Raw genomic sequence first — 21,866 nt, forward strand, 5'->3', positions numbered from 1 at the left:
AATGTAAATAGATAATAAAACTATAGTAACAAGCATCCCTTGCAAAGTCCTCTACAACATGTAACGCTGTAATTGTATACAATCAACGTTTTAATTTTTTGTTCTATGAAGTGTGTTAGATCCGATTCATTATCGTAAAGCCATCATGAGGAGTAGCGAGAACTTTGTTGTCCTCTTTCACTGGGACGTAACATTTAGGGAAATCCGATAACAAATAAAAAATATAGATATAATGCTATAATGTGTGTCGGTTTGTGTAATTAATAGCTTCCATTCTCTTTCGTTCTAATATAGGTTCATAATTAAATATAATATTATAAAATTATTTCATATACAAGGAAGACTATCATCATTGTGTTCATAAATACGATATTTTCTTTTTTGTAATGGTCCATTAAACTATTAACAATAATTATATAAGTATTTTAATAAATGAAATAATAATTATACACTAATAATTACACAATTATAGTGAGATTATATTACTTTTGGAAAACACAGTAATACGTATAGCCGATAACAATTTATCTATACTCGTCCTGTCATTAGGAAAAAAACTACAAAAGAAACTATATTAAATGATCTAATAATAACTGTAAAACTAAGTAAGAAGTATTCCATTTCCTTGAACATTTATTAGGCGGTCACAAGAAGTTTTGAATTGCCATTTATCACTTGAATAAAGTGGAATTCTATTTAAAGCGCATCTAGAGTGCACGCGTCAGATCTCACGTATGACCCTTGTAGCTATCAGTAGACGCCACATTAATGTCGTTAAATGTTGCCGTCTGTGAAACGTTCTTGAGACAATCGCATTACTATTGTCGTTTATTGTTTTCTCGTACAATGTAGATAGTAATGTCTCTGTATTTACAAATTTACGGCAAAATATTGATAATTTACGACGAAGAAACATGCTTATGATAATATAAGTTTGAATTTGATAATAATGAATTTGTTAATACATTTTTAATGTTTTTTTTTCATATTAAACGTATCAGAGATGAATGTTTATTTTGTTGTTATTGTGCAAGCTCGTCTGGGTAGGTACCACCCACTCATCAGATATTCTACCGCAAAACAGCATTACTTGGTATTGTTGTGTTTCGGTTTGAAGGATGAGTGAGCCAGTGTAATTACAGGCACAAGGGACATTATGTCCCAAGGGACATCTTAGTTCCCAAGGTTGGTGTCGCATTGGTGATGTAAGCGATATATAACATTTCTTAAAATGCCAATGTCTATGGGCGTTGGTGACCACTTACCATCGGGTGGCCCATATGCTCGTCCGCCTTCCTATTCTATATAAAAAAAAGGATTATTATTGATTAAACTTAGTGTATGAAGGTACTCATTAATTTTGTTCGTCCCTATTTCTCTAGCGTTAATCATTAAGTTCAACGAGAGGCACACATCCATCATACACGTACCCATATAAGCACGTGCCGTATAAATTATTCGAAAGCAACCTTTCTATTCTCAACCGAGCCATTTCGTCCCATCTCATTTTATCCCCGACTCATTAGGGGTTAAAAGCTCGTGATATTTCGCAGAACGGTATCAAAAAACCAAAAGAATGCGCGTTAAATTATTGAGCCATAATTCTACGCTTCGCTTGATTTCAATTTTTAGTTCGTCTTTTTTTTTTATTTTGTACAATTGTTTTGTTTCTTTTGATGAATCGCGTTCAAGAAAAATGTTTTATGGAACTTTAATGACGCGCGTTTTGCATGGTAAACCTTAAACATCGTTATAGTGTAAAGATAATACAAAGATATACAAAGATAAAGCATCGCAGTTGTCATGCTAATAAGTCTTCGATTGAAATAAGCAGTTTTCTTATTCTTGAGAAACTTGTATAATATTTAACTATTGCATAAAATGATAAAAAAAGAAACAAAAGACGGACCTGTACGGACCCAAGTATTTCTAACGAGTTAATTTAAGAAAAGAAAGTTAGTAGGTGTGGTCGATTAATATCTATAAATATAATTGGTGTAATCTTTCATAATTATGTCGTTCGACCACAGCACAAAATATCACAGTGGTACCGTATCACAGAAGGTAGGGGCCTTTAGGTATAACATTTTTTAAATTGATTTCCTAAATCAATTTAAAAAAATCGAACAAGTCGCGATTAAAAACTCGTCCTATGCTGTATTAACAAGACTTATCTGTCGCACTTGCGGCTTGCGAAATATTTAGTTTAATATGGGCACATAGGATGTTCTATTTTGCAACAGCGTGGGATGGATTACAAGGTACAACTCCACACGGGTTTGTATATGCGATTTATAAAGTTCTATAGGGCTGTTATTTATTACATTAACAAATTAAAAGGTTAATATTTATTTATTTAGGATTAACCTATAATAAATAACAATACTATTAAATTAAATATTATACGAATAGTGTTTAAAAATGTTTGAAGATGTTTAAATATATCATATTTTTGTTTCTTTATTAGATTTGTTACACGTTGAAACATTAAATATATGGTACAAAACAAGTTACGGAATTACCAATATAGTATGTTTTCAAGGCATGAATGTTAAGGTAATCCTATTTTTCCCTCCAACTGAGCGTAGCTTACTCAGTTTGTGTTAGTTTTTTGCTAGTGTGGAGTACACTAGCAAAAAACTAACTACTAAGTGGTTGGTTCTTCTCTTTCTTTGTTTGTACCACACAATCTCTAAACTAATTAGACTGAACTAAACCATCCCTCTCATGTGCTTGAGTATCTAGTTCAAAATGATATAAATATGTATTATTATATATACAACTTGCAATAATTAATTTCTATCATCATGTACCTCAGCAGGGGGCTGATTGAACAGGATTGTTAAAAAAATAAGGAAAACAATTATCTTTCCTTATTTATCATTGTGATGGCTTTTACAAAAGGTTCCAATTTGATGTTTTTTTAATAATAAAGCATTGTAAATGTCTTTCCCGTTTGTTACATCAGTTCAATTTCCCTCGGATATTTTATTTGAAGTGAAACGGTTTTCGGCTCGGGAAACGTATTGTCACGATCTCGTCTTGTAGACTCAGTCCCTTTACATTGCTATATTCGGGTTCCTTTATTAAAATCTGTACCTCAGACAAAATTGAGTTGAGACATATAGACTAGGTGACAATATTTTATATACAAATAGAATTACGATATGTTTATACTTGACTTCAACGTAAAATCGTATTCATTACAAAGAATGACTTATCTTGATCATTTAATATCAACTAATTCAATACTCTGAGATTACTCGGTAAATACAGATTTGAGATGAGATTTTTCTTGTTCAATTTGTTCGTCGCCTACTTCCCGCCCACGGGTTTTGATTGGACAATTTGGGCCTCCGATGCCAAGGCTGAAATCTATTCTCAAATTATAACATTCTCTAATGGGTTTATTGACTTTGAATTTCTTATTCCATTACTTCATACGTACAATGAAATTAAACATTCCCATGTAAGCTAGAACATGTAATGTTTTCTCTGCAAATTATATGAAAGACATTTTAAAAATATTTTTATCAGTAACAGTACAGTAACAGCCTGTTAATGTCCCACTGCTGGGCTAAGGCCTCCTCTCCCTTTTTGAGGAGAAGGTTTAGAGCTTATTCCACCACGCTGCTCTAATGCGGGTTGGTAGAATACACATGTGTCATAATTTCAATGAAATTAGACACATGCAGGTTTCCTCACGATGTTTTCCTTCACCGTCAAGCACGAGATGAATTATAATCACAAATTAAGCACATGAAATTCAGTGGTGCTTACCCGGGTTTGAACCCACGATCATCGGTTAAGATTCACGCGTTCTAACCACTAGGCCATCTCGGCTATATATTTTATTTTAAAAATATTTTTATCATCTAAGCCTAAATTGTACATATGCTGTGCAAAAAACGTTTTTCACATTGTATGGATCTAGCCTGTGGATATTGTCATTTCCACACCTTACACAAGAGGTTCACTTAAAGAAAAAAGTAAGTAGTCTGGCTACTTAGGCACAGAAGATTTGGAAAGGGAATAACAATGTGAGAACATTGGCAAGCCACTTTGCACCTTCTATGTAATTTTCTGATCTAAAGTAAAGTAACAGTCTCCAAATGTCCCATTTCTAAGCAAATACTTCTTTTTCTCTTGGCGAAATTGTTTGGATCTTATACCACCAAGCTGCTCCAATACAGGTTGGTGGGTACCCAAGGGACATAATTATATCCGATACAAGGTTTCGTTTCGTTTACCATTATCGCCTAACGCGAGATTAATTTTAAACACAAATTAAGCACATGAAAACTCATTAGTGCTTTCCTGGACTTGAACCCGTTATTTTCGGATAAGATTCACGTGTTCTAACAAATTAACAAATACTTGTTCAAAAATTAAAATTAATATTCACAAGCAAACGATGTCTCCGTGTTTACATTTACGTGTAACAATAAAAATGCAACAACCCTTCTCAAACTAAAACAAATTTATACTGAACTTTTAACATTTCAGTATCATACTCAAAATGTTCTACACAAAAGAAACTTAGAAGCGCAACGGGTCCACTGAGACTGGTCGATATACAAAAGGAATTGTTACCGTTGTGCTCAGGCAGTTTTCGTGAATTTGAATTCATACATAGCGGAAGTTCGGTTAACTTGGTGCCTGAGTTTTATTAAACTGGTAATAACTGTTACTTAACGTATACTGGGTGAATGGACGCAGCAAACTGAAACCGACTTACTTTAAAGATTAAGATTATAAAACTAATCCGATTTTATGCTCATTAAAATTTCATCAATGGATTTTTTTAGGAAAGTAAAGGTTTTTGTTTGCCGCGCTGTGGAATTGGAATAACGAGTAATTGTTTCAATTTAAAAGATAGTAGGAAGTATACTTATTTTGACTTATTGTTGCCGAAATATTAAACTTTAAGTGGATATTTGGATACAAATTGTATAAGGAAAGAAAGAAAGAGAGCGAAAGAGAGAAAAAATAAATAAAACATATTCACTACTATATATATAAAATTAAATAATGAAAGGTGTTGTAATATATATTGACGTATCTAGACATTATACTGACGGATTATGTTCGTGCAACATGATATTCCTCTAACAAAGACTGGAATCTGATCTCTGATAAAAGTAATGTCCATCAAAGTTGACTTATGTTTTTAAGAGAAATAAGTTTCAGTAAAATAATTTTGTTGGGGAACTTAGGCATTTTTTTTTGTTAGTATAAAAAAAGTCTTTAGTTTTTTCCTTTAAGGAAATGTATGTGGTGTGTTAAGTTTACCCCCTCTGTATTTTACAATCCGTGAAATATAATACTGATATCTTAATATTCTATAATCTATAGTGTGGTTCTCGTCAATGGTTTTTAAAACTGCGGTGTTTTAAGTTATTACATATAATCTATACTTTTATACTAATGCCTCGTTGGTCTGGTGGCTTGATGTAAGGACGCAGACTCGGAGGTCCTGGGTTCAATTCCCAGGTCGGGCTAGTACAAAGGTATTGGGTTTTTTTGTCAGAAAATTCTCAGTAGTAGCCCAGAGTCTGAAAGTTGGAAGTGTGTACACTCCCGTGCCTCGGAAAGCACGTAAAGCCGTTGGTCCTGCGCCTGAACTCTTTTCGGTCGTGTCGTATTGCCGTCCCATTGGATTAGGAATAGAGAGTGCACCTATTTTTGCGCACACACTTGTGCACTTTAGTATCTCCTGCGTAGTTGGCTTATTTCTCTTGAGATTGGCCGCCGTGGCCGAAATCGACCTGAAGGACATTAGTATTATTATTATTACTAATGTTATAAATGCGAAAGTAACTCTGTCTTGTCTATCTGTTACGCTTTCACGGCTAAACCACTAAACCGATTTGCCGTTGCTCTTTAAAATACTACTGTGACTACTTACTATTACGCAATTGTAGACTACATTGAGATTGTCAACGATTATTGAATTTAATTGTCTAAACGAATTAAAGTACTCGTTTAGCTTAATTCTAGAACGTTTTAAGTTAATATTAAAGCAATTATTTGCTATGAAATTCGCGAAATCATAAAAAAAATTATCATCGTAAAAAGTGTCATTGTTTGGTATGTAGAGCGTACAAATGGATTCGTTTTGCAATTAGAAAAAGTTTATTTGAATTTATTTTGTACAATCATAAATATAAACACTAAATAAAAAAAATACAATTTTTGTTTTGTAATGAAAATTGACGATAGTTCTTCAGACTGGTTTAATTTTGTTATATAAGCGCTTTTATGTTATTGTAAATACTTTAAAATTAATTTAGATTTATGATTATAGTATAGATAGCCGGGCTAACTATTAATATATACATAGCCGGGCTAAACATTGTGATGTTTTTACTGTTGACATAACTACTGACTATAATTGCACAGAATTTTGACAGTCGTTTCAAATATAAACACAATAACATGAACCATTTTACGTACTTGTACATTCAGCGATATTATCAATAAACCTTTTTAAATTATCAATATCAACTAAGCTATGTATATAATCAAACTAAGGCCCACTGGTCTCGGTTTGATTGTGCAGTGACTTTGAAAGCACCGTATATCGGTAGGAAAGCTTCTTGCATGTATATGTGATTGGGGACCACCCACTCAACAGTTGTCCTGCAAGCAGTTAAGTTTTTGTTTGGCTCTGTTCCGGTTTATATGGTGAGTGAGCCTGTATAATTACAGATACAAAAGCATAACTTGATCGCGTAGTTAGTAGTGCATTATGAAGAAGTGGTTTATATTACAATTTGTGGCCAATAATGAACGAATAACTATGGACGAAGGTGACCATTTACCATCGGGTGGTCCAGTCAATTTGTTCGTTTACCTTTCTATTATAATTTAAAACTAAACATAACCCGATACGATTAGCCGTTTAAAGTAGTTACACGAATAAAAGTTCATTGTGCGGACACAAAATAAGTTTTTGCGTGAGAACAACACGCATTATTGTACAATAACTTGGTGTATATTTCAATGTTTATAATATAATTCTTTAAAAAATATTTGTGTAAATACCTCTCACTTAAATTTCTGTTTTTTTTTTATTTAATAATATTAATATTATAAAACAAAAAACTATTTAAATATTTTAGAAAGTAAAGTTAAAGGTGATATGCATTCAATGTTGCAATTAACATTAAAGCTATATATAGCAAGCAAGGGCTTAAAAAAGTGAAAATAATTCAATGATATATTTAATTCATTTATTTCACAGATATCGTGTTGACATGAATTATATTCCACATGTGTATAGGTGTAAAAAATATATAAATTTAGAAATTATAAGGGTGTGATAAAAGGGCAAAGTAAGGGAAGGACTTTTGTTTTGTACCCAATTCCGTAAATATTTAGTAAGGTCACTGGTACAATATACCTACATATCTAATAAAAATGGATGTTTGTCCTCTATCCTTTCCTAAACCACAGACCCGATTGTGATTAAAATTTGTTGAGTTCCGAGTCAAAAAAGATATTACTTGTGTGCGTTTGTCCTTCAATATAAACGTCTTATCTAACCGAGCGAAGCCGGGACAGGTTACTAGTGTATAATAAATATATAATATTTTGTAAGAAGAATAATATAATTGTATAGTATAATAACAATAATTATACTATTGTACTTATTCTTATTTTAATAATCGTAGTATTAGTACAACACATTTTTATCGTTACTTTTAATATGTTTGTGTTTTGCTGAGAATGTTTAGTATAAAATATTGAACAGTATGATATGTGGTTTGAACGGGTCGATCGGTAATTCCGATGAAGTCACGCTAAGCGTCGACATGCGAAGTTATACATGGGAGACCACACTCTCGCCGATACATTCTTGCTAGAAGCTAGAGGTCAAACTTCGGTCGGGTGGATTATTAGTGTTTTTTTTTTGTTTTTTTTTTTTTATAATATTGTTTGTTAACCTATTGTTTCATATGAATGAAAACTGAAAAGTGTCATATTTAAAGCCCATAAACATTTGTTGTTAAAAATTCCATTAATATCATTCCCGTTTATGGTTCCGCGAATCACATAATTATATGTTTAGTATATACTAAGTAAATAATTATGTGATTCGCGTTCGTATATATATACGAACAGTCGGCATTATAATTTATAAATTTTCGCCCTACATATTGTTGTCAGTATCCTCCAAATTAAATTAGTAATATTGTACAGACACGAACCTAAAAACAGTTTCTAATTTCAATTCCCCTTTATGATCACCGTCAGTTTGTTATTATTTCATAAACTAGTAATTCTAATTTAATTAATTGAGTAAGTGATATGAGTCAAAACTGCAATTTTATTAAAATGTGTATTCTTGTTTATAGATAAATTAAAAGGCATGATATGAATTACGTGATATTATTCTTTACTAAGTGAATTTGGGAAATATTAAAACTAGTTCTCCTGTAAGGTTCATTAAAACGAAAGAAATAATCACAAAAAATGTACAGAAAAATGATTTTTTTTTTTTGATTGGATTGGTTATACTTATACCCAATCCAATTAATCCTAAATTAAAACCTAAATTACACATATATATATATATATATATACACTTGTATATATATGTGTAATTTAGGAGTACATTAGAAAACAACCATAATCTATACGCATTTACCAACCGTACTACTACATCTTACATAAATGGCCCACTTATTTTATTCTTTTACTGATGGTAGGGTTTTGTGCAAGCTTATCTGGGTAGGTAACACCCACTCATCAGATATTCTACCGCGAAACAGCAGTACTTGGTATTGTTGTGTTCCGGTTTGAAGGGTGAGTGAGCCAGTGTAATTACAGGTACAAAGGACATAACATCTTAGTTTCCAAGGTTGGTGGCGCATTGGCGATGTGGGCGAGAGTTAACATTTCTTACAATGCCAATGTCTACGGCCGTTGGTGACCACTTACCATCAGGTGGCTCATATGCTTGTCCGCCTTCCTATATTATAAAAAAAAACTGACTTTATAAATTTTTTGTATTGTAAGAAGACTAAGAACACTAACGTCTAATTCATTATAATATATAACGTCTTTTTCATTTTTGAAAAAATATAAGGTCTGCTGAAAACGTCTAATAAAAATATTTTTATTAATTATAAAATTAATTGATTTTGATTTTAAGAAAACTGTATAATAAATTTCAATGAAAAAATAAAAACATACGCGTATGAAACCTTTCTTTGAAGTTGATGAAAAGGGCTCGCAAGATGTCATTCTTACATTATCTAATAATAAAAAAGTATTTTCATAAATGTTACCATTCCTTCGCAATTTCAGCCTTTGTTTGGTTTTTTGGCGAAGCGAGAATGTAACCCTACATTTATATTTACGATTCCAAATCCATATGGATTCGATACATTCTGCCAATTGCGATTTATTTTAGTTTGCCCTTGTAACGTAACTTGTAACTATATTAATAATTTCCGCTATTTCATGTTTTTTGTTACACTGTTGTTTGTTTTGTTTTTGACTTTTATTATTTTTCGATTTAGTTTGTGATTAGATTTTTTATTGCGAATAATCAAATCAGTTTTAAAACAAGAATAATATTCTTTTATAATCATAATAAATTAAAATGAATGTGTTTATGTTTGTCCTCTGTGTCTTTCTAGACCATTCCTCCGATTTTGATGAACTTTTGGTGAGTTTTTCTATTCTGCATACGCTTGCAAGTGTTCCCAAGTCCAAAAATCAAGACTTTTATTCGTAAGTAGTAAAGTATTATACCTTTATTCTACCTCGCCGCTACGGGTAGCTAATGTATAAAAAAATAATTATAATTTAATTGTCTAAGCAGATAATGGAAATGAAAGATATAAATCGATTTCACATTGCAAGCTATTTTTGGGTCAACATATGCATTCTGTCTTTTATTGTTATCAAACGTATACAAGTAGGGCTCGCCGGTGTTAGTTTCTTATAATATATGCGACGGTTATAGGGCGGCGATCGTGACGCAAGCGTCGCGGCGCCTCGCGTCGCCGTTACCCAACAACAGCAATGCGGCCTGGATCACGCTAATCTGCATTCTTATAGAATCAATTTATTCCAGACCCTAAGAAAGGGCAGACATATTACATCACCTGTAAAATGGCTATTTTTTTAAAATTAAATTAATGCTAGTTTCCATGCATGTTTCAACACACGCGGTGCTTTTGATTTGTTTATAAATCGGTTCAACTTTGTTACTTTATAACAATATATTTATTGGGCGTAACAGCTTTACCAATTAATACCCTTTTATCTCATTGTTTATTGTTTATGCTCACTGGTTTTTTTTAACTCGTCTCTTTACTGACAATATGTCACTTCTATATGGACTTTGAAAAATGAAGATTTGATGAAAGTTATTAACATATTTGAGTTGATCCGGTGCGGTGCAGTCGGATATGAACTAAATTAATCTTTCTTTGCACATCATTTGTCAGCTTCCTGCGTTAAGAGCAAGCAAATATTTTCTTTAGATTTGTTTGGTTGCTTAAGAACGATACCATTAAATTTATGCTATAATTTGTATGTTAAATATTTTCACGTTTTAAATCGATTAATATCTATGAATCGCATATTTTTAGAAGTATATTATTTTACATTAGTAAAATGGTGACGTCCGATTTGGTTTGGCTACCAATCAAGGAATTCGCTTTGTTGATCTATTTTAGAACTACCGCGGTTGAAAATATAATATTATGTAAGCTTCTTCTAATTTTATTTTGATGCATTCAGCGAAACTATGTTATATATATTTTTTCTAATTTTTGTAAACACGATCGGTAGATGAAGATAATTCTTCAAATCCGATACCCTTTAACTTTCCACTCGTATTTTTTTCTATGACATCTTAGTGTTTTTGTAAACGTACTTCAATAGAACAGTTGTTTACATTTTATATGAACGTATATCCTTTTTTACTAAACAAATTAAAGATTTTAAAAGGAAAAAAATATTATTATAATAAATGCAAAATTTAAAGTTTGCTATTAACAAATTCGGATAAGTGGGAGCTAAACAATTACGCAAGAACAATGAATGATAATATGACCTCTAAGGCAGTTGGTGCGTTACGACCGTGTCTCGAAGGTGCTGTCGAGGCTACGAGGTACGGCTTTAAGTATTGAAAGGAATCTGTTAACTGTCTTTTCCAACGTTCTATCAAATTCATATTTTTTGGCTAAAATTGTTTTGTTTTCAAAAATCGAATGAGTTTTCTTATATTTTTTTTTTAGAAGTTTTTTGTTGTTTGTTTTGCACTCATTACTATTTCAACGACGTTTTATAAATAGTATAGAATGAAGTCCCAAATTTAGAAGTTCAACTGGCACTTGACCGTTTTTTTTATTTGTAGTTTCGTTCTCAGCAGACTACTTAGGTTATACTTGGAGCGAAGTTTTTCGAAGATCTAATAAAGTAAAAAGAACGTCCGCTTTGAGTTTTGACATACTTTATACGAATTTGTAGAGTGGTGGTAGAGCTTTGTGCAAGCTCATCTGGGTAGGTACCACCCACTCATCAGATATTCTACCGCAAAACAGCAGTACTTGGTATTGTTGTGTTCCGGTTTGAAGGGTGAGTGAGCCAGTGTAATTACAGGCACAAGGGACATAACATCTTAGTTCCCAAGATTGGTGGCGCATTGGTGATGTAAGCGATGGTTAACATTTCTTACAATGCCAATGTATAAGGGCGTTTGGTGACCACTTACCATCAGGTGGCCCATATGCTCGTCCGCCTTCCTATTCTATAAAAAAAAAAGAATTACGGACTAATACTTTATTTTTGTTATAAAATCAAACAAGAGTTTTAACGTAGAAATTAATATTCTTTTACTCTTATTACTACTTCAAGTTTACTAAAAATTAAAACTTTATTGAAGCTCGATTTCCAAATAAAGAATGCTGAAAATATCAGCCTTGAAGATTCACCTTGAATATAGAAGAATATTTTTTAAATAATTGTTTCAACCTTTCGACGTAATCAGAGCATAACAGATATTACGTAATAATAACCTTTCCATCCGGTCATACATATGTACATATAAATGAAATTGTTGAAAGATGAAATTGAAAGAGTTTTCTGAGATAATTACAAAGAAATTACAAATAAATTGGTACTGCTGTACTTGTAAAGTCTAGGTTGAGCTGATTGAAAATATTGCTATCTCTTTCGTATTGGTCGATTTAAAAAGGATAACTGGTATTTACTGCTGTCAAATTACTATATTGTAGATATTTAATGAAAAATAGTCTTCTTGAGTCATGAAACAATATAAGTACATTCCAAACCGGTGATAGTTCTAAATTTAAATGATCTTGTGAAATGACGTTTTAGAAATTCTTGTAAAAAAAATAAATAAAAAATATGTAGATTATTTCGATTACCTATTGCTTAAGTCATATCCAATAAAATTGATACATGTAACTCATAATGTATTAAAAAATTTTAAAACAACAATTAGCTTTGCTTCCCAATAACAACAATAAAAAACAACGATCATCAGCGGCGACCGATGTGCGCTGACTGTTTGTATGTGCTCAGCCATTCTTAGTTAATCTTATAGATTTGTACATATTACTATTACCTAACTGATGGTTATTAAGTTTTAATATCGTAAGCTGACTACATTTTTTTTTCAAATATATTATAACACCACGGACCCCATTAAATGAAATATAATGTTATTAAAATATCAATTGTTCTCTTTAGATTGGTAGATCGTCGGAGCCACCAATCGACTTCGTGGTTATGGACACGGTAGCGGGCGACAAAAGTGGCGACACGAAGGTACTCCAGAGTACGATATCGCGGTTCGCCTGCAGGATTATCGCCGATCGTAACGACGTCAACAACTGCCGTATATACGCGGCGGGCTTCGACTCCTCTAGGAATATATTCTTAGGTGTAAGTACATTGTATGTGGTTTACTGGTTTCCTTATAATTTCAATTTATGAATAACACATTAGTTTATGAATAATCTCAATTAACATTATAAATGAAAATAAATAACGTAACTTTTTAAGTTACTTATGTCCATAATGTAAGATTATAATGTAATGTTGAAAATCTTCAAAAAAAGTAGGAATGCTATATGCTTAAAGTTTCTAATAGAAGAGATTGATTGTGAACTTTACATTTCTAGGAAAAAGCGACAAAATGGACTGAGAACCACGAAATCGACGGCCTCACGACAAATGGTGTCCTCATCATGCATCCACGAGGTGATTTTTGCGGCGGAAGCGCGACTTGTGGTCCTTGGCGCGAGACCTCCGTCGGAGGAGCTGTGTTTTCTTTACGAGAGAGCCGATCGGCACAACAAAAGGTTTCTACTCAATCAAAGTTTAACTCAAATACAATTTGGTTTGTCCAACTTTGTGTATTTATGATAACATTACTATTCTAGGGATTGCCTTGTCAAGCTGAGACTAATGTTCTAAGAGACGGAACAATGATTGATTTATGCGGGGCAACACTTCTTTGGAGAAGTGCTGAAGGATTAAAAAATTCACCGGTACGACGAACATTACGCTGTATTTTTTTGCTAGTTTGTCCACGTTCAGGATGACTAACCGTTCTAAACATCTTTCTCTAGACGAAACGTGACTTAGAAGCATTAGTGGACGAATTAAACGCAGGAAGACCGCAGTGTCCCGTGGGACTCAACACACTCGTTATACCGCGGAAATTGTCTTCCGCGCACCAGGACCTAAACCAGCCTTACGTTTATCTTAACTGTGGACACGTGCAAGGTTCGTTAGATGATCGATTATTATTTGTAAACTATTTTGCGTCTCATTATTTTTGCATTCACGTTATACTTACTATCTCACGAGCGAGTAAAAGTCATTCTACATATTATAACGAACAATTTATATGTATTTCTTGTACATCAATTAATAAAAATATATATATGTAACATAAATACATTATAAAGTTATCGGAATGTTCAAATTTGCGATGATCTAAAGCAGCTACCTCTTTCAGGCAACCTTTTGGTAGACGACAAATGAATAACACTCAATTGATTTTAATTTTTCTGTCTCGCTTTCTAGGAGAACACTCGTGGGGCGCAGAGGGTAGCGAGACGGGCGCCCGTCGCTGTCCGATGTGCCTCACCGCGGGGTCGGTGGTCCGCGTGTGTATGGGCATCGAGCCCGCTTTCTACGTCGACTCGGGACCACCCACTTACGCCTTCAACCCCTGCGGACATATGGCCTCGGAACGAACTGTTAAGTTAGTACCGCGTCGATCGTTCAAATATAAAATGTTGTATAATAATAATAAGATGATAAAATGTTTTATAACAAAGATAGTATTTCTTATACTTCTATTATCTATGGTTGTCGTATAGAAACCATAGTATTGTTAAGTGCTTTTTTTATAAATATTTTTATTTATGTCGTGTTGAAAATCTAGTTATTTATGGTAGTATTCGTTGTATATTTTAAAAGGAAATAAAATATATTGTCTCACGTACATAACTCGAGATGTCAGACGTGTAGCGGCGTGGGAGTGAGGCTACAGCTTCGTGCGTGTCCGCAGGTACTGGGCCAGCGTGGACATCCCGCACGGCACGAACGGCTTCCACGCGATCTGCCCGTTCTGCGCGGCGCCGCTGCAGGGCACGCCGGGCTACGTGCGGCTCATCTTCCAGGACAACCTCGACTGAATCTCGCCCGCTCCCGCGCACAGGTACTAGATATTCTACCGCGAAACAGCAGTATTTGGTATTGTCGTGTTCCGGTTTGAAGGGTGAGTGTGATTACAGGCACAAGAGACATAACATCTTAGTTCCCAAGGTTGGTGGCGCATTGGTGATGTAAGCGATGGTTAACATTTCTTACTATGCCAATGTCTATGGGCGTTGGTGACCACTTACCATCAGGTGGCCCATATGCTCGTCCGCCTTCCTATTCTATAAAAAAAAAGAAGGTACGTGCGCACGGCAGCTAGCGGGCGCGTTAGATTATCGAAATCAATATCCGAACGTCAAATGAACAAAATGTTACTTATTACGGAAAATGTATTGATCTCTCTCATCCTTAGGTTTGCCTATTGCTAATTTTGGGTGCGAAATTTACTTTGATAGCATTTTCGATTTCACATATAAATTATTCGTTGTCAGATATGTGCTCATTTTTTATATTTTACAAATCCGTGTTAAGAAAAACCGGAAAGTTCAAACGCACGACCAACGACTTTATATTCTAGGAATATAAACCAACTTCCTAAATACAAGCTGATTGAAATGAATTAATGAAAAATGATTGAGAAAAGAATCCAATATTTGCCTTATGCCTGCCCGGGATTTGATCCCAGGATCTCGGGATCAGCAGTCACTAGACCAACGAAACAGGCAGCCCTATGTACAGTAACATATTGAGGACTTCCTGTTTTCCTTTTCCATTAAATGTTTTCTAGTTTCGCCTATGAGACACGACAATAATTCGATGAGCTAGCGTACAATCACATACAATTCAGCTATTGATATTTTCAATTTAGAAATTTATAGCCTCACTCATAAACGTTGCTTAGCGGCTTAATTCTCTCTTTCTTTCATTAAGTTGGTTATGATGTACCGCTCATACTTATAAATGTTGTTTAGCGGGTTAGTTAAACAATACTGTGTCTTCTTCTTTCAAATGTCAAATCGATAATGATAGAAAGAGAAATATTAATGTTTTCGCTTAACAAAGGTTACAACGTTCGTTCACGTAATTCTTATATAAGGTATGTTTGATTGAAATAAATTTTACCGGTGGTAGGGCTTTGTGCAAGCTCGTCTGGTTAGGTACCACCCACTCATCAGATATTCTACCGCAAAACAGCTGTACTTGTATTGTTGTGTTCCGGTTTGAAGGGTGAGTGAGCCAGTGTAATTACAGGCACAAGGGACATAAAATCTTAGTTCCCAAGGTTGGTGGCGCGTTGGATATGTAAGCGATGGTTGACATTTCTTACAATGCCCATGTCTAAGGGCGTTGGTGACCACTTACCATCAGGTGGTCCACATGCTCGTCCGCCTTCCTATTCTATAAAAAAAAAATTTTAAGAGTATTGCTTATTTGGTAATGAACTGTTTCAGGTTCGCAGACGGGCCTGAGTCGTGAGGAAGCAGGGTATATCTACAACGTGATATAAGTAACACAATAACGTCGACACATAGGCCGTAGTTATATAAACGTAATATCCTGTGTTTGTGAGCTTAACTTACGAACAAACATTTATTTTTCGCTTCAATATGAAACTTTGAATTGGTTTGTAACTAAACTGAATTTTCTTTGCAATAAAATGTGACACATGCGTGTATCGAAGTAATTTGAGCATTTTATATTATTTTTTTTTAATTTTGATATATATACATTTTCCGAAACACATACAATTCGATTTATATATACAACGCAATATTGAAAAATATCAAATTATACATTATTGCCTTTAAAGCGAAGTCTGTTATAGTTTAACGGCTTTATAAACTTTGCTTTGCGTTGCTTAGCGAGTGATTAGTTGAACAATGTTGTGTCTTCTTCTTTCAAATTTCAAATCAATAATGACAAAAAGAGAGGAATCAGTGTTCAACTAAACAAACGCTAAGCAACGTTTGGAAGTTAGGCCATTTATTATTAAAATATAATTCTACTTGCTATAACATTAACTATATAAATTTCTTTAAACAAGTTTTAATCGGTTAAATTACTTATGTACGCAATAGCAAGCTATGTAGTATTATATAGCTATTTTTGGTATACAATGTTACGTCATAGCCGATGAAAACTTATTTTTAAGAAAATTGGGAAACAAAATGTAATCGTTGAGAACAGTTCTTCATATTAAACGATGATGCAAATATTATTTTATTAATTAAAATAAAATACGAGAATGTATTAATTAGCGTCTGCATATTTATTATAAGAATAAATTGTTTGTCTATTGTTTTTTTTTTTAATTTCATGTAAATTACAATGACAGAGGAAATAAAGTGACGAGAAAACATTAAAAGCTTTGTAAATTGCTGAATTAATTTTACGTTTGAATCGATCGAAGTGATTAAGTCTTATTAACGGACAGCATATTCTTTCTATACATTCATTCATTTGTAAAGTTATATTCATTGGCAATACACATTTTAGTTGATTTTTTATATATATATATATAATAAAGCAGTGATTTATATTTAATTTTGATTTCGAATAAAATAATAATTGACTAAGATAAATGAAATGTAAATATATGTCAGATTAATTTATGTTGGGGTTTAGTAGCGTGTGGCGTGCTTCGTAGTTGTAAGCGAGCCTGTTAGCTGTAGCCGTTACGCCGACCTGAGTATAATATGTTTCTAGTTGTTGGCTTCGTGTAAAGACGAATAAATCGTTATATTAAGTTGTATTCACAATCATATTTGCACACATTTCATTTCAGATTTAGCAATACCGAGTTATCTCAACTGATACCTTTTTTATAAGAAAAAGGAGTACTTAGTTGTTACGAAATAATAAGTGATTTTTTTAGCGAATTCCGTTCACTCTGATCTCACAGTAGTTTCGAAAAATTAAGTTAACAAATGTATGCACGAGCTCGCGTGTCGCGATCTATTCGTATTCGCCGATTATTATATCGGTAGGATTGTAAAAATAATGTAAGTTTTATAGACGTAGTGAAATTAGCTTACGAAATTCGAAAAATTTAGTTTTTGTACAATTTGAATCCACTAGTTAGTGATCACACAACATGCCTTCGAGTTAACGTCGCAAGATATGTATATGTCTGTTATAGTGAGAGCTCATATTATTAACTGTATGCAGAAATAATCATTAATTTAGAAATAAACGAGTTTGAAATGAAATTGAATTAATTATTTATAAATATAAAAAAAAAATATGATCGTCTGTTACATAATCTATGGACCTATTGATTTATGAAATGGCTTATAATATTTATAATAACGATATTTGTAAATGTGATTATCGTAACAAAAGTAATATCATATTTTATTTTAGAATGTTTCTATGAATATTCGTTTCGACTTGTGACAATATAATCAGCCGTCGGACAAGACAAGTTATCGTACGCTGACGTGGATGGCGAAAGCCCTGTAGCTTCTAATAATATTTATGCTTTGGTATGTGTTGTATATTGCGTTGCACCGCAGACGTGTTTCGGTATAATTAGCATTATTTTTATTAGAATGACATGTTAAAGTATGCACTGCAAGGTTGTAACGCAAAAGTGACACGTGAAGTACATGCGAGATACACCACAGGTGTACCGTTTCGTTTCGGTGTCGATATGTCCGTGTTAACTTTTACGTTGCAACCGCGCATCTCGTGCTGGGAGTGTAGCGACGCTTAGATCGTCCTCTAGTGCGTCCTATTTTCGTTATATAATACGAATCTAGTTTTTGGAGCACTAAGAAACGATTGTTCTAACGTTTGTCTAAATAAGAACTGAATGCTAGCCTTAATTTTATTTATAATAAGTGCTAGGTTAATAAAAATGCTCTTTTGAGTTAGAAAATTGACTTGGTCTTTTATTTTTCAACTAAAAAAATAGTTTTTCCAACTAACACAATAACAATCATAAACAAAAAATAATTCCTGCACTCAAATGTAAATCATAAGCAAAGAGTGATCTCATGGAAAAAGGTATAAATTATCAATCACTTTAGTTAACAACGTAATTCAGCAAAACTGAGTGCGATTTTGTAAATCCATGCTTAAAAATATACACCGCTAACAATAAGAAAATAATACTATTTAAACCACCATGTTCTTTTAAATTATTATGATTGGCTAGTTTAATCTAGTATTGCCATAAATAAATATCACTTTCAACTTAATTCGAAATCTATGAAATGTCAAATTAAAGTCACTGTAAATTGAGTTTGGTTGTAACAAGAACTCTAACATATTGGTCATAAGCAGTGGCCACCGCCAGGCCCAGGTGGTCCCTGTTCCACTCCAGCGAGTTGATCGGCTGCGAGCTGATCACCATCCGCTGTAACCTTGTCAGCTTGCCCGGGACACCCATTGCAACGCCTTGCGAGTCGACGTGGTATCGCTGTTCCGGGTATTCACTGGAATTTAAATTGTCGATTCATATTTAGTTGACATTATAAAATTTAAATTGATATTGTAATTTTTATCATACAAACTCTTGTCATATGGTTCTTTGTTCTGATAATGAATATTTGTACTATTTTTGTTAAGAGTCAAATAATTGGGTTTGTTCAATGTTTCCCGCAGAAAACAAGGTACTTCCCAAAGTACTAGGTATATAGTTTAAGAGATTATTAGAACCTCTCACTATACGTATACACTTCACACATGTTTAATACCAACACTGTATTGTGTTATTGTACTTTGCATAAATACACCATATATATAATAAATAATAATAATATATATACCATTATATTACAGTCGGATAGATTTAAAGAGCATGCCACTTACTATTTCCATAGAGAAACTTGTCCATTTCCCGCACACGTTAGAAACAAATCACGGTTCTGGGGTACATGACGGGCCACCCAAATTGTACCACTTTTTGATGAATTATCTAACACCTGCAAATATGCCATTACATAAAATAAATAATATATGATCCTTTACCTCTATTCCTAGCCTTATCAATTTTGTCGCTACAAATATTTGCAGCTTGTCACTAAAGATTTTAAAAAAATCTTAATTTTTAACGGAATAGGCTTTTTGATGGTAAGGAGGACTAGTAAAACCACCATCAAAGCATCACTAACCATGGGATCTAAGATGTCTATTGTGCCTGTAATTATATTGCTAGAATATATGATGAGTGGGTGGTACCCCCTCAGCCAGCCTGTACAAAGATTGTCACTGGCTTACATATAATGTATAATATATTATTTCATTTGTGAATCTATTGCTTTCATAATAATATAAAGTTAATATAAATCCCTTATATCCTAATTTGTCATCAACATTTTTTATTTAAGTAAAAGTAATCAAAATACCTGAGCGAATCCTTTCGAAGGGTTCTGAGTTCTCAAATCAAATACGTGGAACTTGCCCTCTAATGTTGTTGCCACAAGTTTATTCATTGGTATGTCTTTGCGATCAAATTCAGTGTAACATACCTATAAACCAAATTACAATGTATGTATTTTACTATGGCAACAAAAAAAAAATTGCTTTCGCTTAAAAAACAAATATCACAATAAATAAAAGGAAACATACCCCATTTTTCAAATTACATTCCCATCTCAGAGACATAGTCCTAAGGTCAAACATCTTGAGATCCCCGTTATCATAGCCAGCAATGACTATTCTCTCAGAGTCATTAAAAGAATTACCGAATGCAACAGTCCAACAATCGCGTCTTGTCTCACCTTGGACTGGTTGCATATTCGCTACAGGTTTACCTCTCTGTCTTGGGTCCCAAACTTTTACAGTGCCTTAAAATAATTTAAGGTTTACAATATAAATCTTTAAACTTCTTGTTACTGTATTTAATTAATGAAGCTAGACTTGCTGTTTGTTCTCAATTTCACAACTTGTATAATTGAATATTTTTATAATTCCAGTCTTTTATATGAACCAGAATATACAAAATGATAATGTTAAGGTAAATATAGTGTTAGCAGAAGTAAATATAGACATTAAATCAAACAAACAACCTATTACGAAGATCAATAAACCAATAAATAGATATAAACATTATAAGCTATTAACCGTCTCTGCTTCCTGTAACTATCTCTGGAGCTCCGCAGTTTAGAGTATTTCCTCCCATACCATCAATGGAATTGATAATATCTGTGTGTTCCTTTGTTATGTATACTTGACCACTTTTTTCTAAATCCCTGATAAACAAAATTATAAATATGTTATTTAAATAATAAATATATCGCAAAAATTTAAATACAATATTGATTGTTGTTATTTAATGTAATGTTTAGTCGACACAAACCATATTTCTAAAGTGCCTTTAAAATCGCCAGTCGCGAGTCTTCTCTCAATGTCACTGCTGGCGCCAAACGTACCACACTTGAAAGAATTAGGCCTTTCGATTTCCTTTATTTTTCTTACCTCACCGGAGCTTATTTCGAAAATTTCTAATGTACCACTTCCTTTTGGCAATGAGCCGATTACAACGAACTTCGCAGAACATGGAATCCATTTACAATCAAATAAACAATGATTAAGATTATGCTCTATATGAGTTATAATTTGAGGTGTGTCTCCGTTTTCCATTGTTAATATAATTTCGAAGAAAACTGGTACGATTTCGTTTATAACATAAATTACAACTTTATGAAACAAACAAAACTTGTTGTTATGGTAACAGATATACCCGTCAATGTCAACAACTCTTTTTTTTTCTTGCGTGTATCTACACAAAATGTCAATATTCTGCCAATGTCAACTCAAATAAAAAAAAAACAAAGTTTTTTTTCACATAGAAAAAGGCAAACATTTTATACTATACAGTCTTTTTTAATTGCTTAAAATGACAGCCTGGCATGTGCGTCACCTGAGGCTAATATGTGCCTTGTGCCTGTCATTACACTGGCTCACTTATATATCAAACAGAAACTCAACAATACTTTATAATTATTTATTACTTGGCGGTAGAATATGTGATGAAGGGATAGTACCTAAAGGAAAATGGTTAGTATTTTTACGACTTCAGTTTTTTCATACTTAATATTTAAATATACATGTATATTATGAGTTAATACCAACCCAAAAAATGAAAAAAAAATTGAGATAATTATAACATAACATTAAAATTTATGTTATAATTATCTCAAATTATTATAAATGTTTTGTTTTTTTATATTGAAATTGAAAACCAAAAATCGTAT

General features: G+C 33.0%; 2 protein-coding genes across 3 annotated transcripts in view; one reads left to right on the forward strand and one right to left on the reverse strand.

The window, feature by feature from the left end:
* The window catches only part of LOC126775980 (protein pellino), a 51,965-nt gene extending 33,417 nt beyond the window's left edge, over positions 1-18,548 (forward strand). For both annotated transcript variants that reach the window (XM_050498225.1, XM_050498224.1), the window contains exons 4-10: positions 12,739-12,933; positions 13,173-13,352; positions 13,434-13,541; positions 13,623-13,779; positions 14,083-14,263; positions 14,573-14,722; positions 16,116-18,548. In XM_050498225.1, coding sequence (XP_050354182.1) covers positions 12,739-12,933; positions 13,173-13,352; positions 13,434-13,541; positions 13,623-13,779; positions 14,083-14,263; positions 14,573-14,699 — 948 coding nt within the window. In that variant the 3' untranslated portion in view covers positions 14,700-14,722; positions 16,116-18,548. The remainder of the gene's footprint in view (positions 1-12,738; positions 12,934-13,172; positions 13,353-13,433; positions 13,542-13,622; positions 13,780-14,082; positions 14,264-14,572; positions 14,723-16,115) is intronic.
* On the reverse strand, positions 18,537-21,345 carry LOC126775995 (dynein axonemal assembly factor 10). The gene is made up of 6 exons (XM_050498242.1): positions 20,969-21,345; positions 20,734-20,861; positions 20,239-20,456; positions 20,016-20,138; positions 19,480-19,592; positions 18,537-19,103 (listed from the first exon to the last, which is right to left on the reverse strand). Exons 1-6 carry the CDS (start codon positions 21,250-21,252, stop codon positions 18,896-18,898), a joined length of 1,074 nt encoding a protein of 357 aa, XP_050354199.1. The 5' UTR covers positions 21,253-21,345; the 3' UTR covers positions 18,537-18,895.
* Between the last annotated feature and the right edge of the window lie 521 nt (positions 21,346-21,866).

The sequence above is a fragment of the Nymphalis io genome, chromosome 19 (genome assembly GCF_905147045.1).
Source record: "Nymphalis io chromosome 19, ilAglIoxx1.1, whole genome shotgun sequence".
In the NCBI taxonomy this organism is placed as follows: domain Eukaryota; kingdom Metazoa; phylum Arthropoda; class Insecta; order Lepidoptera; family Nymphalidae; genus Nymphalis; species Nymphalis io.